Genomic DNA, 14972 nt, shown 5'->3' on the forward strand with positions numbered 1-14972 from the left:
TATTATTTTACTTCTGGATGGTTTCACCCATTTTGGCAGAACAATCTCGATCACCTCCTCCGCACGCAGGTTCCCAAGCAGCGACAGGCCGGGATCAAGGGCTGGTGGGCGTGTTCCCAGCCCGAGGCCCGCGTTGGACCGCACCGGGGGTGGGGAAACCCACCCCGCAGGAGCAGCGGGTATAAAGAGCCCGGCTGCTGCCGCCGTGCAGCTCCGGGCTTCGCAGGGGGAAACGCTCGCCTCGCCGGTCCTCATCCGTCCGGGACACCACGAAGATGGCACCAGTTGGGGACAAAAAGGCCAAAAAGGTGAGTCTGCAGGGGGCCCAAGGGCGCTGTCCATCCCGGCCAAAGCTCTTTCGATCGATCCACAAACCAGCCCCGCATCGCATCTCAGCCGCGGGGAGCGCAGAGGAGCCCTTAGAGCCTGACTGTGACGAGAGGTCCGCCCAGAACTTCTGCTGCAGGGCCCCAAGGCGCCTCTGACTCCCCACTCCTGCCCCCCTGACCAGAGCGCCCTCTGGAACTCTGTGACCCCCAACTCCAGAGCGCCCCCAAAGCGCTGAGACTCCCAACGTCTTCTGAGTCCCGCACCCCAAGACCAGAGCACTCCCCCAAGATGCGGCTCCTAGACCCACAGGTGCGACTTCCCTCCCCCACGGCGGTGGGACTCGGGGTCGCTCTGCTGCATGCCCCGGGCTCCTCTGGCGTCTGTGCCCGTGCCACCGCGCTCGCCCCTTGACGCCCCGCGCTTGCAGGGCAGGGAGGCGCGCGCCCGGGCTCCCACCGTTTCCCGCCCGCGCCCTCACAGGCTCCTAGGGTCTCAGGGCCCCTACCTTGCAGGGTTCTCGCTGCACCCACCAGCCCGCGCCGCCGCAGCCTTAAGGCTCTGGCGTTGTCTGGATGATGTAAGTTTTCATCCCGAAGTTTGGTTTTAGCGATCACAGAGCAGTGCACCGTGCGGGCCTCGAAAAGACAGTTTCAGAAAAAGTAAGCACAATGGCCGTAAGATATTGAGGAAGGACTGTTAAGTTTTAAAAATAAAAACCCAGTAACAAGCCCGTCCTTCCCTGGGGACGAGTGTTTCAGTCCAGACTGTGGGCCTTCGTCTAGTTACAGGGGTGCTGGGGGGGTGCGGGGGGCGGAGACGGATGGATGGATGGATGGATGCACTGATAGTAGGACTATGGTTAGGAGTGGGAAGAGAAGGATGGAGGGAGTAGGGGATATGCTTGCCCCTTGGGTGTCAAAGCACCCAACTCCACGCCTGGCAGACAGAGGCCCAGGGAATGGCAGCGAAGGAGACAGGGCCCTGCCAACTGTACTCCTGCAGCTGTAAGGACTGTGGGGGCAGGTCCACCTCCCAAATTCATTGCCAGTCATTCCTTTAGAAATGGGCTGTACCTAGTTTCTAAAGGGATGACCCCACCTCAAATTAAAAAGACCTCCACACAAGGAAAAACATTAATTCAATTAAATTTTTTAAATGCCATGCTGTCCCAGGATTTAAGATGCTGAGATGGCAATCGATTATAGGCTGTCACCTGTTCAGTTAGGTGGAGAATTTTGCCAATCCATATATCTACTAAAGGAATAGTTGATGTAGGCTGGAAAGGATGATACCCATAGAGATTTAAAATTTTTTTTTGGTTTGGCCCGATTTACGTTGCCATAAATCCTAATCCACTCCCACAGACACAAACTCACAAAATGAAACATTTTAAAGGATTATTTTAGCAACAGATGGACATAAGATGGGAAGAAAAAAAAAAGTTTCTTTGGTAACCTTGTTTCCATGCCTATGTCACTGTTAAAATATGGACAATAATACTTCTATACTTCTGATTAAAATTAAAACATATGTTACAAAACTAACACATGTTCATTGTAAACAACTAGGAAAAACACTAAGAACAGTGTCTGCTACATTTTGATGTATATTCTGCTGGTTCATTGTCTAGGCAAATATGTACTTTTTAAACAGAAAGTCTGATATTATACATATTGCTTTGCAACACTTTTTCACAAACAATATCTTGAACATTTTCTCATAGCACATTCCATTAAAACAAAAAGCCACTTAGTTTAGGAACAAGAAAGTCTGAAGTTCAGGTAATTTAAAAATGCAGTAGAATCTAAGAGAGTGTTCTTCCTGATGTAATTGTTCAATAAACTAATGTACAGCATGGTAATTGAAGCACCACTAGCCACTCTGCCACCAAATACCAGATTCTTAGCTATGCTGTGCATTTAAGTGTTGTGCTACTAAAGTTTGAAAACACACACAAGAGACCTATGAGAGTTGCTAGGTGACTGAACAAAATATCATGAATTATTTCACCCAAATGAAAATTAGTAGCCAGTCATATCTCATTTATTTGACTGTAGTTCATGTTTTTATACAACTGCACCGACTAGCAATATATCTATTTTTCTTGTTAATTGGGTCATAACGATCAAAGTTGTAGTTTTAAAATGTGACCTTTTTTTGGAATTTTATTTTATTTATTTTTTTATACAGCAGGTTCTTATTAGTTATGTTTTATACATATTAGTGTATATGTGTCAATCTAAAATGTGACATTTAGACACAGTGTAATCATGACAGGTATTTGGATTTCAAAATTACATGTGATCAATTCTATATTTTTGTATTTGTTATCTCATGGACTTGTACGCTTGACATTTTTTCTGTATGGAAGGGCTATTCAAGAATATAAAGCATAGTCCTCCTATTTTACTGCTTTAAGGTAGAAATGTCAGATGTTTCTTTTCTCCGAGCACCAGTTGTCAAAATGGTGTGGGAGAGAGGCAGAAGTTGGTGAGGATCTAAGATAGAAAAGCCTACGAATGTCTCTCACAGAATTTGTAACCCTTGTTATAGCAGCATTTGTTTTGTCAACCATTATTAGTAATAAATGGAATGCAACAGGTAAGTACATTCCAAGTTATTACTTTACACAGCCTTTTCAGGGATATCCCACCCTCCCCACCCCCTTTTAAAATCAAATCTAGGGCTTCCCTGGTGGCGCAGTGGTTGAGAGTCTGCCTGCCGATGCAGGGGAACCGGGTTCGCGCCCCGGTCTGGGAGGATTCCACATGCCGCGGAGCGGCTGGGCCCGTGAGCCGTGGCCGCTGAGCCTGCGTGTCCGGAGCCTGTGCTCCGCAACGGGAGAGGCCACAACAGAGGGAGGCCCGCATACCACAAAAAAAAAAAAAAAAAAAAAAAAAAAATTCAAATCTAGATACCATTTAAGGATAAAAGAATCAGGAGGCCCTATACACTGCACCTGGAAGACCGTGTATAAATTACTCAGAGACTCTGGACCTTAATTCTTCATTTGTAAAATCAGAGTGACCTCAACTGAATTAGGGTAACTTTTATTTTTAAAGGCTATGATTTTTTGAAATTAAAAAAAATTGGTTACACTAGAAAATTACTTTCTAAGTCACAAAGCCCTTTAAAAATATTAAGTTCAAAATTTCTCTATTAACACCAGGGTAATTATTGCATAGTACTGTAAATGGAATAGGTATGGAGGTTGGATTAGAAATTAGTTTACAAATATTTTATTTACCTGTCTCTTTCCTGTTCTCTCACTTGTAGAGAGCGGGCTGTGCATACTCATAACTTCCTGGACAGCATAATGCAGCTGCTATTATGGAAACTGAATTTTTAACGCCAGAGACAGAAGTCTTTAATTGATTTGGCCATCTTTGTGGTAGTATCTCCTTCCTTCTGTCTTCACCAAATATCTTTTGACTTTTCAGGCTCAAAATGCCTCAATAGCATTGTATGCCACTTCAACTTCTTTATAAAATATAATCCTCTCTTCAGTGTATTGATAGAATAAGAAGAAAGACTAACAATCACCATTTTAAGAAGGTGTGCTTAAGTATTTATTTGAGGCTTTGCAACAAAACCTTTTCATTTAATCCCTCTGAAGATATTTATTCAAACATAACATCCTCCCACAATATGCTTCAAATACTCTCTAATGTGTTCGGAAAGGCCCCATCCCTGTCACATACACATGGATACACAAACTTTCAATATATTAGCATTCTGGTGACTCTCCTTATAGCCACAAATTTATGTATGAAATAGATATTTTCTGAGAATTCTAAAGAAATCATACTTCTCAAGAATATGATAGCAAAAGTTCTAAAGGTAGAAAATTGTCTTAAAAATTCAAGTAACAACTTTTCTCCCTCCTCTTCTGTAATTTTAGGGCATCCTAGAACGGTTAAACTCTGGAGAGGTCGTGATTGGAGATGGAGGTTTTGTCTTTGCACTGGAGAAGAGGGGCTATGTGAAGGCAGGGCCCTGGACCCCAGAAGCAGCTGTGGAACACCCAGAAGCAGGTTGGTGCACAGCTATATTCTAAGCTCTCATAAAAGACCACTATGTTGACCCAAGTCTAGAAGCATGCCATCAAACAGATACATTCATGCCGTGGTATCCAAATATTTATTATTGACTGCTGGGCACTGTGCTAGGTACATAAGTACAGGTTTGCCTGTTGGGTAAGTATCAATGGCCTGTTGCTGTCATCTATATCTACCTCTTGTTCGCTGATCCTCACTCTAGATGAGTCTAGAACCTGGCTCACTGCCTTTCCCTGCCCCTCCCTTCTTCAACACTCTAGCTGACTTCAACATCCATACACGTGATCCATCCAGCACTCTTCCTGTTAGTGCCTTGATCTCCTCCTCATCTCCAGAAAACTTTTCCTCCACTCCCACCTTAGCAACCCTCTCCTAGACCTCACCATCACCAATAGCTGTCCACCTCTGAAATCTCAAGGACAAATACCACATTCTCTGACCACACCCTCCTATCTTTTCTGCTCACTTTCTCTAGTGCTCCTATTCTTCAATCTCATCACAACTCTGGCTCTACCATTTTAGTGTGTTTTAGCCATTCTCCCCAACAAGTCCACCTTCCCTCCTTAACCCACTGTAAGTTCCATGATACAGCATCAATCACCATCTTGCATATAAGCCCTCTTCCATTATGTATCTGCCAACTAGTCAAATTCATTGTATACTAGCGCCATCCTGTTCAACTACCTACCTAACCTGCACCTGCATCCACAAACCTTATTCTCACTTTACTTTTTTGACCACAAATCTTTTATGGACAGGAGGGGAGGTAGGATGCAATCTGAAGGGGATAAATGCTGTCTTTTAAGGCCTCTGTATCATCCTTAAGCAATAGCGAAGATTTAATCTTTAAAAGGGAGGAATGGGCCACTTCTGCAGGCCCATGGACTTCTGAGGGATGTAGGTTTTCAAGGCTGATGGGTTAATCCACCCATATGTCTTTATTCCAGATCTGAGGGTCCCATTTCTTCCTAATCAGACCCTAACTTTTGGCAATAGAAGCTTTCCCAGTTGAGAACTCTGGAACTTTGGAACTCTGCTCCCTATGTAATTTAGTCCTGGGTCAGAGCCTCTGTTTTTCTGTTCTCTAGCAACAGGAACTGAGTCTCTTTACATACCACCCAGAAGAGCCTCAGACTTTCACACATTGCCTGAAATCGGTGATGACTCCCCTGTAGCCTTTCATTGTCTTTCTTCAGTACTTTGGTGGTACCCAACAATAGCCATCTAATTCCGGAGCACTTATAGTTACTACTTCCCCTGAACCTCTCAAACATCTGAGATAGTGTACTGGCTAGTGCATTCCTTTCCAAGGGTATCTCATCCTAGTTCACTACAGGTTGAAGTTTTAAAAGTTGTACCCCTAGAGCATACTGGGAGCTCCATCACCTGTGATGTGTGGGTGCTCATTACTAGCTAGTCAGAAGGAGATCTGACTCTAAAATGATGCCTTCAGAGTTATTTCCCATGACTAGTCCTGGCTTCAACTCGTGCAGGTCAGACCACTCAGAAAACACATTATGAAGCAGAGAGTTGTGCTCAAGAGTTCAACTCTTGGGAGTGAACTAAGGGAGTGAGGGAAGCAGGACTGGGCAAAGGGAGGAAATGGAACTGAGCTGTGAAGAGTTGTAACAGAGACCCCAGCCAACCTCTCAGGGAGCTCTGGAATTGCACAGGCCCCTCAGAGTTGTCCCAAATTGAGGCAAGGGGGCTAGGTCTTTGTGTTTTCCCCCTACTAACAGACCAAGCCCTGCACACAAGCTGTCAGCCCTCCCCTCCTCCAGGAGAGGGCTCAATCCTGGGCAAAGGAGTGCCCTTTGGCCTAGGGCACTTCCTAGGAAGGGTCTCAGCCAGGAGCCGTCAGCAACCAACACTTTGAAAGAATTTAAATCTTTCAGAGGAAACCAGAGTTCTTGTGAATATTGTATAAGATAATAAACAGATTTTTTTATGTTAAAGAAGAGCGTATTCCAATAAACTCAGTGATGAAGGATGGAAATTAATGAAGAACATAAACTGAGAGACAGTACAGCTTTGAGATCCAGTACAGACTCTGGATCCAGACAAACTGGATCAGATCCTGACACAGCCACTAGGCTGTGTGGCCTTGGGGAAATTACTTAGCTAAGAAAACCGAGATAATATTGACATCTACCTCATAAAGTTGTTATGAGGATTAAACAAATTATATGTGCAGTGTTCAAAAGAATGCCTGGCTCATGTTAAACACTACAACTATTCGCTATTATTAACTTGAGTGAGTTGCTTCCTCTCTTGGTAATATTCTTGGTTGTATTCATCTATTACTGCTAGAGAAGTACAGAAATGTATTCAAATCACACTGTCCCTAAAAAATATCCAAAGTAAAAGAGCCATAGTCGCACTATGAAACCGAGCAAATGTATACAACTTTTATATTTCCAAATAAACATAGAAATAATACTGTGTTCTACCCTTAAAAAAACGCAATTAGTAAGCTTTGGAAGCTAAACCATCAAGAGTTCTCAAATTTTAGTTTCACCAGCGGAGTTTGTTAAAAATAGTAAATTCCCAGGCCCCACTTATAGATTTGGTTTCATTAGGTTTGTGACGGGTCCAGGAACCTGCATATTTACAATAGTTGTCTCCAAATGATGGCAAGGTAAACCCCACTTTCAGAAGCATTGTGTTGAAGGGATGTAAGGAACACAATGGCATAATTAAGATCTGAGAGTGAGGATTTCTAATATATCTATGGTTTGTTTCTTAAGGTCTGCTTGCAGGGTTAAACTCAGAATGAAATATTTCTTGGGCCAAACTGACATTAGCGATAAACTACCTTTGCCCAAACTCTGCCATGGAAACAAAATAAGGCTGTTGTTTAAACTGCAAATTTCAATTTTGTTAGTCACGTTTACTTTTTAAAAGTCACACATTAGAGGAGCTCAAGAGAAACTGCTCTCATACCGATTTTCTTTTATTTTATTAATGCAGAAACAGCACATTTGATCTCTTGGCCATTTGTGTCTTGAATATTTTGAGCTTATTTAAATGTATTGAGCATTTGCTCTACTTTTTCTCCTGGGAGCTCCTTGCTTTTCAAGAATTAATGAAAACTCCATGATACTGAGTCATTAGATTTAATCCTTTCTGCTACAGACTGAAATCCCCTATACTCAACTCTGCCAGTGCCTAGTTCAAACTCTGTCAACCACATTGGACTACAGCACGCATCAGAAAAGACAAATCTGCTTGTAACTTATCTTCAAAGAACCATTTCATACGACCTTGGATGTATTTAACCTTTTCTGGGGTTGGGGGCGGTGAAATGTTTTTAAAACATTCATGCTCTAAATGAGAGCGGTGGTCATTGTCATGCTACTTTATGCAAATGAATTTATTTTTGCAGGTGCTTTTCTAATTTTGTCTGGGTAATAACCAGAACTCATATAGACCCTGAAAAGCTTCCCTGTAGACTGGACAGCACCCAAAACACTTTTGTAGGACTGGTGCCTGGACTTGACTTTTTAGTGCTGGAAGCAGTGAGAAAGGGAAGGTTATGCTACAGGTCTGCAATTCCTTATCCAAGCCCTTTTGGGGCCAAATGCTTCTTAGAATCCAGAATTTGTGGGAATTTTAGAAAGTTAATACATTACATATGCTACATATTGCATAACGCTCTTATTAGGGTCTGAAGTGCTCCCCTATGCCCCATCAAACATATTAATACTCTTTTTGCATCAAAATATATGACTACCCACACTAAATAGGATACAATTATAAATATCCTCACATTAGTTCAGGTGACATTTTGCTGCCAAATGATTTTACTGCAAATTTATTATCCCACTGAAGAAATACTGCAAATTTTTATTTGACCTTTTAGAGTTTGCTGTGGAATTTCAAAGACTTGCATTTCTCAAGTAAATGTACAAGGTAATATCTATATTCTGTACATATATGTCTGGGTCATATGTTTTATACATACACACACACACACACACAAGTTGGTAATATTTAGCTTCTGTGATGCTAAAATAAAACTAGTATAATGAAGAGTGTAAAGCCATAAAATGAATATAATTAATTAGCATAAGTTGTATCATTGTCATAGGAACCAGTCATACCCTATTGTTGGTTAGAGGATGAAGACTCATAGTTTTATGATGAGAGGAAACAGAAAATAGAAATAAAGGATATTCAGAAATTACCAGACTAACTCTCCTACTAAAATTTATGCCAAAAGTTGTGGTTCTTGCACTCAGTGGAATCAGCTTTGAATCTGGCGATGAATTCAGTTTCCCTGAGTCTGGAGGGGTTTGAGGAATGTGAATTTTTAATTGGCCCCAAGCGAGTCTAGTAGGGTCACACTTTGAGAAGCATGGCATTTTTAAGAAGCCTGATGGAATAATCAAATCTGTTAAGAGTGAAAAGTTGTCTTCACCTTTCTGATTCACTGCCCTCTGAAAAAATCTGATAAAAGATTATAGACCCTCTGAGCACTATACAATGTACATACATGTAAACAATTTGCACACCATTCCAGGGTTTTTGCTTGTTGTTTTTTTTTATTTTTTACAGTCTCTGGAAATCCATCAAAGGGCCAGCTGGGTGGACTTCTTATTCATAAACCATTCTGTCCCAGATACCAAGTCTGTAGTCCCTTCTCCCTTGCTCCAACCACTTGCTCCAAACCCTCTGTGTTTATCTGATTGACTGTATATAAGGTTTTTCAGCTGATTCTGCTGCTAATTAGAACAACTTCGAAACCCCCTAATTTAGGCATGCTTTTAAGTTCCCACTGAGAACGAAAGGTTCCATGATTTTAAAAGCAGAGATTTGGCTTCAAGCTTAGAAATCCATTCTCTGAAATTCAAAAGCTTTTTTGGCCTCACCTTTTTGTCCATTTATAAACAAAAACTGAGCTTCCTATGTTCTTGGCACTCTACTAGGCATCTGGGTTGCAAAGATGCCAGACTAATCTCCAGTCTTAGCCTCTGAAGGGCTAAGAACACCAGTGTCCTAATAATTTCCTAGCGTCTAATGTAGTTGTTCCCAGACCTGCAGATTTTATAGGTCTCTGAAATTTCAAAATAAATTTTTGGGTTCGATATACGACTGTTGATTTCTTACTCTGTCCAGTCATTTCTCCTGACAAAAACAAAACACCAACTAAGTCTCACTATCATTTTATAAAAGAAACATTCTCCTGCTCTCTTGGAAGGGTGATTCTCAACAAAACTGAAAATAAGAATCAGTTGGGAAAACTTTAAAAAAAAATTGCTTGTGCCTTAGCCCAAACCAATTAAATTAGAATATATGCGGATTTGACACTAACATTCATAATTTTTGAAAAGCTTGCAGGATATCTAATGGGCAATCAAGGTTTAGGACCACATTTTAGAGCAAAAGATAACTCTTTAAATTGCATACATTTGATTATATGGAAAAAAAAAAAGAAACCTCCCACCATATTTCCTCCAGCCAATGAAAGCTTCGCCACATGGTATTCACCCATGAACCTAGATTGTGAACATTTCTCCAACACTTATTCCACTCTACTACCAGAATTGTCGTTCAAAAACACTGAGTTGGGCTTCCTTGGTGGCGCAGTGGTTGAGAATCCGCCTGCCAATGCAGGGGACACGGGTTTGATCCCTGATCTGGGAGGATCCCACATGCCGTGGAGCAACTAAGCACGTGCACCACAACTACTGAGCCTGTGCTCTAGAGCCTGTGAGCCATAACTACTGAGCCCACATGTCACAACTACTGAAGCCTGTGCTCCTAGAGCCTGTGCTCTGCAACAAGAGAAGCCACTGCAGTGAGAAGCCCGTGCACCGCAGGGAAGACTAGCCCCTGTTCGCCGCAACTAGAGAAAGCCCGCGCGCAGCAACAAAGACCCAACGCAGCCAAAAATACATACATAAAATAAATTTAAAAAACAAAACAAAAACGAAAACACTGATACCTGTGGTCTGGCGCCTAGACCCCTTGGGATGATGTGCTAGGCTGTTTTACACTCTATCTGAGAACCCACCTTTCCAAGTGCATCTCCCACCACTTCTCCAGCATATCCTCAACTCCGGCCACTCAGACTGCTTGTCACTCCCCCACATGCCAAGACTTTTCTTGCCTCCTTGTCTTTGCTCGGGCTGTTGCCTCTATGGGGAATGCCCTTCCCCATCTTCTCTGCCTGGCAAAGGCACTGAGATGATCCCTCCTCTGTGGGACCTCTCTCTTCCCTTCACCCCACGTCCATGGCAGAGATAATCTCTTCCCCCTGGCAAGAGACTCCAGATCCACCTCTCATTAGCCCCCAGGATGAGCAAATGCCAGGCAACCAGGAATTTAAACAGATATTTTCATATTTGTTTATCTGAGAGCCTTTTGAAAGCATCACAGACTAATAAAATGTTAACAATGAATACCTTTCCCTCATTCAATCTCCCAGTTCGCCAGCTTCATCGAGAATTCCTCAGAGCTGGATCGAATGTCATGCAGACCTTCACCTTCTACGCCAGTGAAGACAAGCTGGAGAACAGGGGAAACTATGTTGCAGAGAAAATATCCGTGAGTAACACCATACGTGGCACTCTTAGAAGGACACAGTAGACACGCATGTCATTACCAAAGCTCTCATAGAGAAAAGTGTTGAGCCTCTTTAGAGTTCTGTTTTCTTTTAAACAATACAAAAACGAGATACGTGTGAATAATATTCTTAGGTTTTAGCTAGCGTCCCTCAAATTAACAGAAAGGCATTTAATGAAGCAGATCAAAGAAGTATTTAACTATTAATGATTCTCTCAGTCTCTTGACTAAGTTGCTGAATGAGTATCCTTACAAACTCTTACATCTTTTTTTAAAATAAATTTTATTTATTGATTTATTTATTTTATTTTTGGCTGCGTCTTGGTTGGGTCTTCGTTGCTGCCCGCGGGCTTTCTCTAGTGGCATGGGCTACTCTTGGTTGCGGTGGGCGGGCTTCTCACTGCGGTGGCTTCTCTTTGTGGAGGAGCACGGGCTCTAGGCGCATGGACTTCAGTAGTTGTGACTCGCAAGCTCAGTAGTTGTGGCGCACGGGCTTAGTTGCTCCGCGGCATGTGGGATCTTCCCGGACCAGGGCTCGAACCCGTGTCCCCTGCATTGGCAGGCGGATTCTTAACCACTGAGCCATCAGGGAAGTCCGAAACTCTTACATCTTTACAATTTTTTAATGTGACACAGTATAGGAGCAAGGTCATATGTGCCAGGAGTCAGTGAACCTAGAATCTTCCAGGCTCAGCTACAATCAACTGTGTGATATTGGGCAAACCATTTACTTATCCCATCAAATCAGCAATTTCTCCATCTCTAAAATGAAAAAGGAATTCTAAAATTACATGAGTCTGTGTGATCTATAGTACTGGGGTTTTTAGAGGACAAGCATCAATTTATATTGTCTAAATAATTAGAAAAGACCTTACTTGTGATACAATGTATCTGTTGAGAAAATATATCATGACAAAAAGTCATGAATTCTGTAGTAATTTAAATTGAATTTTATTCTTATTAATCATAAAAGCAAATCATTATCATCATCACCACTATTTGCTAGGTATTCTTCTAAGCGCAGCTTAGGCATTGGAAGATACCGGATCCTTTTATGTAAAGACTTTTACCCTCTCACAGATCTTTGGTATAACGTAATATCCTAAATACCATCATTAGAGTTTTTTTTTTAATCACTGTTATTGGCAGTGTTGTTACTGAAAATTGCTCAACTCCATAAAGCATTGAACTATTCCATCACTGTCATTTTCTGGAATAAAATCACTATTGTAACATACAGCTGAGATTTGGACATTTGAATAACAATTTTGCTTCAATTTCACATGAAAATGTAGATGTATCATAAACTCATCCATTTTAGGGGCAGAAAGTCAATGAAGCTGCTTGTGATATTGCCCAGCAAGTGGCTGATGAGGGAGACGCCTTGGTGGCAGGAGGTGTAAGCCAGACACCTTCGTACCTTAGCTGCAAGAGAGAAACTGAAGTCAAAAAAGTCTTCCAGCAGCAGTTAGAGGTCTTCATGAAGAAGAACGTGGACTTTTTGATCGCAGAGGTAAACAGATACGATCTAAGATGAGACGAGTACACTTAGGACATTTTCTCTGCCTTTAACTCTCATGAGGACCATGTGGGATTAGGTACCAGTCATGACTAGTAGCTGTAATATTTAGTTTTGAAATGTTTTTCCAATTTAGTGCTTCAACTAAATGTGATTCAGTTAATGTAACACAGTGTTCTTCAAACCTTTGGACTGTAAGTCGCTGAAATCACCATTCTATTCTGTTTTAAAAATGTTAATGGGTCACAACTCAGAGTCTGAAAAACACCCATTTGGGAATAATTAAGTTAATACACAGTAGGATAAGTTTTCAAATTATTTGGGAAGAAACAAGATTAAAAGTATCTTGACTTTAACTTATTTCAGTATTTTGAACACGTTGAAGAGGCTGTATGGGCAGTTGAAGTCTTGAAAGCATCTGGGAAACCAGTGGCAGCGACCATGTGCATCGGCCCAGAGGGAGATTTGCATGGCGTGGCCCCTGGCGAGTGTGCAGCGCGCCTGGTTAAAGCAGGTGATGATGCGTTCTGACCAGTTTGCAATTAGTGTGTCTTTTCTTTTTTAATTAATTAATTTATTTTTATATTTATTTTTGGCTGTGTTGGGTCTTCGTTTCTGTGCAAGGCCTTTCTCTAGTTGCGGCGAGCGGGGGCCACTCTTCATCGCGGTGCTCGGGCCTCTACACTATCGCGGCCTCTCTTGTTGCGGAGCACAGGCTCTAGACGCACAGGTTGAGTAGTTGCGGCCCACGGGCCTGGTTGCTCCGCAGCATGTGGGATCTTCCCAGACCAGGGCTCGAACCCGTGTCCCCTGCACTGGCAGGCAGATTCTCAACCACTGCGCCACCAGGGAAGCCCCTAGTGTGTCTTTTAAATGACATACAAATGCAGGTCCATCTATGAATCACCATATACTATTTTTGTTACAGGAAAACCATTAATTTACTTTCTTAGGAATATCTATAATATCACTGAGTCCCAAAGAGAAAGAAATGTTAAAAAACAGTACATACACACACATACCAGCCTTTTGAAATGGGCAATTAGACCTACGCTGAAGGTTTAACACCTGGAAATGAGAAGAATTTTAGTAAATCAAAAGGAACATTAGGAAAAATTATGTTTTATTTTAAATTATCTGAAGTTGAGGTCTTTAGACATTAATAACTTTTAAGTCAGTTGCTCTCTTTGCCAGTTTTTCCATTCTCATAAATTACTGGTATGCTTTACTTTTTGTAATTGGTATAATAAATTTTAAAATCCTTTGATATGAGACACTGAGCACCTAATTTATCTTTTTATATAATTTCCACTCCTAATATTGGGTCTCATTTCAATTAGGGAAAATTCACAGACTGATTTCAAAGCTGCCTCATTTTCAACCTGAGGAATAACACAGTGTCCGTGGAAAAGTCTGACTCACTCTGTGGAACAGAGATTTTGATTGGCTAATTGTTTAAATTCTCATCTTTATCTAACTCTTAATATTTCATGAAAGTCACTTCATACTTATCACTAATAATAATTGTTTAGGTTTAGGAATGACATTGTAGAATCCTAATTTTTTATTATACATATTAAAAATGGGGGGAGAAACCAAATTAATATGTTTCAAAAAGATCAGGGGAGGCCCTCATCATCCCAACTGTTAATTGGCAGGGATTCTTCGCCTGCATCTACTCCTTCCCCTGCCAGTCTGTTCAGAGTGAGTGGCCACAGTGCTTGACCTCACTGTACCCTGTTTATATCCTTCACAGAACTCCCCAGTTATCTCATTAGTTTATGTCTTGAATGTCTGGCTCTCTCACTTGATTGTAAAATCCCAGAGGGCAGAGACTATATCTGCTTGGCTCAGCACTGAGTACCGTGTGCCCAGCACAGCACTCAGCACATGATAGGTCCTTAGTCAATATCCATCTCACAAATCTAGTCCATCTTCCACTGTTGTTCAACTTCCATTTGCCCTTACATAGTCATCCCTACTCCAAATAATCACTTCCTCCTCTCAGCAGCTGTGTCGCACATTTAGAGTATCCTCAGATGACATTTTCTAATCTGTGAGACTGTTAATAGGTTTCTGCAGTTACACACAGATAGAAAATGCTGTGTTAAGCCAAGTTAAGCAGGCTCTTGACTGCAGAACTTCTCAGAGGCTTTGACGTGTTCGTGTATACTGGCAGTCTCCAAGAAGGGACTACAGTAAATAACTACTGCCCAATTTAATTGATCATAGAACCTTGTTTTCATAGAGCAAACCTTGGGAAGCCCTGTGCTAAATTATAAAATCTTTGGTGTGCTTTATTTATATTTCTCTAAAACCCCTTACAAGGACCTTTATACCTAATAGACATCCAATGAATAGCCAAAATATGATTACTTCATTAATGTAATGATATCTAGCAAGGAAAGAGAAACTGTGGCTCCAGAACACCAGGAAGGATGGGAGGGAGGGAGGGAGGGAGGGAGGAAGGAAGGAAGGAAGGAAGGAAGGAAGGAAGG

The 14972-nt window shown here is 41.8% G+C and overlaps 1 protein-coding gene across 1 annotated transcript in view; it reads left to right on the forward strand.

Moving 5' to 3' along the window:
- The first annotated feature begins 233 nt into the window (after window positions 1–233).
- Window positions 234–14972, forward strand: part of LOC102991634 (betaine--homocysteine S-methyltransferase 1) — a 22831-nt gene continuing 8092 nt past the window's right edge. Inside the window, exons 1-5 of the mRNA XM_007102960.4 lie at window positions 234–308; window positions 4232–4364; window positions 10819–10937; window positions 12277–12468; window positions 12841–12988. Coding sequence (XP_007103022.1) covers window positions 276–308; window positions 4232–4364; window positions 10819–10937; window positions 12277–12468; window positions 12841–12988 — 625 coding nt within the window. The 5' untranslated portion in view covers window positions 234–275. The remainder of the gene's footprint in view (window positions 309–4231; window positions 4365–10818; window positions 10938–12276; window positions 12469–12840; window positions 12989–14972) is intronic.

The sequence above is a fragment of the Physeter macrocephalus genome, chromosome 8 (assembly GCF_002837175.3).
Source record: "Physeter macrocephalus isolate SW-GA chromosome 8, ASM283717v5, whole genome shotgun sequence".
Taxonomy (NCBI): domain Eukaryota; kingdom Metazoa; phylum Chordata; class Mammalia; order Artiodactyla; family Physeteridae; genus Physeter; species Physeter macrocephalus.